This window comes from Sinocyclocheilus grahami, unplaced genomic scaffold, assembly GCF_001515645.1.
Source record: "Sinocyclocheilus grahami isolate Dianchi unplaced genomic scaffold, SAMN03320097.WGS_v1.1 scaffold300.1, whole genome shotgun sequence".
Lineage (NCBI taxonomy): Eukaryota > Metazoa > Chordata > Actinopteri > Cypriniformes > Cyprinidae > Sinocyclocheilus > Sinocyclocheilus grahami.
In genome coordinates, this window is record NW_015505479.1 from 158,640 (window position 1) to 162,244 (window position 3,605).

The 3,605-nt window shown below is 45.1% G+C and overlaps 1 protein-coding gene across 1 annotated transcript in view; it reads right to left on the reverse strand.

Annotated features, from left to right (window-relative positions):
* Positions 1-541: 541 nt before the first annotated feature.
* The window catches only part of adgra3 (adhesion G protein-coupled receptor A3), a 57,274-nt gene continuing 54,210 nt past the window's right edge, over positions 542-3,605 (reverse strand). Inside the window, exon 19 of the mRNA XM_016293195.1 lies at positions 542-3,078. Within this exon, the coding sequence (XP_016148681.1) occupies positions 1,598-3,078 (1,481 nt within the window). The 3' untranslated portion in view covers positions 542-1,597. The remainder of the gene's footprint in view (positions 3,079-3,605) is intronic.

The window sequence follows — 3,605 nt, forward strand, 5'->3', positions numbered from 1 at the left end:
CTAATTTAACAAAGAGAATCCCCTGTGGACTTCATTAGTACCACTAAACTCACAAAGTATTGGTTGTTAAAAGAAAATGCTAAAAGTTGCATTCTGATACACTATTTTTAGCTACAAGTGTGTGCAAGTAAGGCATTATTCTATTTTCCTTCACTCGATCCTGTATTACCCTGCCGGGAAAAGAGCTCGACAGACTTGTGCCAAGTTAGATAAGAAGGGGGTAGGAAAGGTGAGGCTGCACTACAGCAATTATATTCCCGTCACCGCTAATGATGACAGGCAGCCCGACCTGAGAGTCAGCCATCAATCACTGCGTGGGCATCCGACTCTGGAGGCAGCGGCCTACAATTTCTTGCCCATCGAACTGGTTCCAGTAAAGTGGAGAAAAAAAAAACACAGGCAGATATCAAGACCTGCACCTCAATTAGAGCCTCTATGAGACAGACGTAATGGCACAATGTGATCCCAATTACTCCAAACCCGCAAGACCTAGAGGAAACTCTCAGATGAACACACCTCTGAACTTAGAGATGAGATGAAGTGGGCTGCGTAAAGATTTTTTATTGATGGCCACAATTACGTGAAAACACAGAAGATAAGAGATTCAGCCAACATAGACTCAAAGGGCAGCATGTCATGCATCTTCACACACACAATGTCAGAATGAAATACAAAATGGGCTTAAAGGATGCAAATATAGACCATTTGTATTTTCTCCGATTTTGAACATTATTCTTTCTGGAACTATTTTTAAAAACCATTCGGATCAAAATAATAAAATAAGAGGAAGCTCTCAGATGTACTCACCTTTGACCTCAGAGATGAAAAGAGATGAACACTTTTTTGTATTATTTGATGGCCGCAATTGAACACAATCTTATTTACTATGTGAAAACACATTTGAATATAAGAGAGTCAGCCAAGATATTCTCAAAGGGCAGCATGTCATGCATCTTAATGTACAAAATGCGCTTAAAGGACACAAAAATAGACCATTTATAGACTGACTACAATGCAGCCAAGTGGGACATTATATAAATTTGTAGGTATTTTCTCAAATTTTGCACATGAACATTAAAGCACAAATTCTTTCAGGAACTATTTTTACAAACTGTACCATACAGATCAAAATCATAAAATAAGCTCCCAATTACTTGAAACCGCAAGGAAACTCTCAGATGAACTCACCTTTGAACTCAGAGATGAGATGAAGTGGCCTGCGTAAAGAGATTTTTTATTATCTGATGCCCGCAATAGAACACAATCTTCTTTACGCTGTGAAAACACATTGGAATATAAGAGAGTCAGCCAACATATTCTTAAAGGGCAGCGCATCATGCACCTTCACATACAAAACGTCAGAATAAAATACAAAATTGGCCGAATGGATATAAAAATAGACCATTTGTAGACTGACTATGATACAGCCAAGTGGTAAACTATATGCATTTGTAGGTATTTTCTTACATTAACATTAAAACGCAAACTCTTTCAGGAACTATTTTTACAAACTGTACCTTTCGGATCAAATCATAAAATAAGAGATTCACAGTTACAGGTAAAAGTCAGATTTGTAGTCTCTGAGAAGGGAATCTTGCTATACAGCCGTTTCATGCTTCCACAAGCCAGTCTTGATATTCCCAGAACTCTCCACGTTCAGGGGCGACAAATTCTGTAGCCTCTCAGAGTCTTTGGCAGGTCCATTTTGGCACGCTAGGTTCAACCCGTAAGACTTGGGCTGCACCTCCAGTTCAACAGCGAGGGGCTGTTTTGGACAGTCTCTAGTTTGGCTGGTGACGTCGGTCCCCGATCCGTCCCCTCCTCCGTCTAAGCCTCCATTACTGATGCCGTTCCCCACGTTGTTGCTGAGCCCATGCCCAAAACTGTTACCCGGGCGGACGCCTCCACCTTTGGCGAGGTGCCGCGAGCGGCGGGGCACACTGGTGCTGGCGTCGCTGCTGTCCTGATGAAGTTGGCTCTGCTGGCGCTCCCGGTAAGCCAAATACGCCGCTCGTCGACTGTTACGGGCCTGCAGACTCTCGTGATGATGGTGGCGCTTGTGCGGGAGGCTCTGCACGCTGCCCTCCACGCTGGTGGGGACGTCGTACGAGTACTCGCGCAAAACCGTGAGCCTACTGGCCCGATGCGCTCTCGTACGGTTCTTGTGGTGTCGCCCCGAATGCCCGTTGATGTTTGCGTTGCCCGTTCCTGGAAGATTGTTGTTGTTGACCGAATTGGGCCGATATTGGACCTCGATTGGTGCGACGTGCATCTTAATCTCATTGTCGACTGAATGTTCAGTCAAGCTGTTGTCCAATAACACCGTCCCATTGGCCGTAGAAGGGGCCGCTTTGCATTGAGCTGCTTCCACTTGCAGATTGGTCAGTTTACAGCCTTGGGTGGAGTTACGGACGCTCTGCGCACTCTTATTGGTGCACGAGGATTCAGCACTGCTGGCTGGACGCTTTGCACTTTCGCCGTCTCCCCTTGGTGTCAAGACAGAGCCTCCGGCTCCCGCGACTGGCAAAAGCAGGGAATCGATCTGTACGGCGTAGTTGCTGCGAACGAGGCAACAAGCTCGTGACCAATGGCGCCGCATGTCCTGACGGTTCATGCAATGGTGCGCCACAAGAAACGCCCCGAGAGCCAAAGCGGCGGCGCCGAAGAGGCAGGCGAACACCAAATCTGCCGGATGCTCTTGGGACACCGCAAGAGCGCCAAACACACACAGAGCGACATAAAGCGCAAGAGATCCTGCCACGCCGATGAGCTGGGCCACAAAAGTGTGCTCGTTCTCCAGAGCCGACATCGGGACCGGTTGATCGGCGGCTGCAGACGAGGACTCCAGTAGGGCCGGTGTGATTTCGGTCACTTCGGCCACAGAAAGGTGCTGCTGCTCCTCAGACTGTTCCTTGAGCTCGAAGCGGCGCTCGGGGTGCCGGCGGAGCTGAACGAGAATGCTGAGGAAGTACATGCAGTCCACGAAAACGATGAAGGCTGCCGGGCCGTAAAACGCACCAAGACTGGGTTCCCATGCCATCCAGCAGCTGCCGAAAGACAAGAGATGCTTTTTAAAGTCTATAGAAATTAAACTTCACCCTATTTACTTTCTAAATGCATGTTATTGTTCTTAAGTGAGCCGTTCATTTGTGTTTGTGTTACAACAATTTTGCTGACTTCGTAGTTGTTAATCAGAATATCATAACTGGATAGTCCAGTGAAAATACAGACTTCTCTCTAGTGATGTATGCTGGACCTCTCCAAAAATGTTGTCCATTTTAACCTGCCCCTTTCTTATGACAACTGTAAGCTCATTCTGAACTGAATGCTTATATTGCTGTTTAACACTCAAAAAAACTAAAATGCCTTCATAAATACATTCCGATAAGGCCATTTGATTACAACACAAATTGTAATGGTTGATTACTTCCCATAGTATAACGATGATTATGGTCACCCTTTATTTGAATCTGCCAATACTTAGTGTAATTACACCATAACAATAAGTAAAATTAATTAGCAACATGTGCTTACTATAAGTTTAGGGTTATTTTTAGTATTAGTTGCTTGTAATTATACATTATTTACTGTTATTACTATATCAA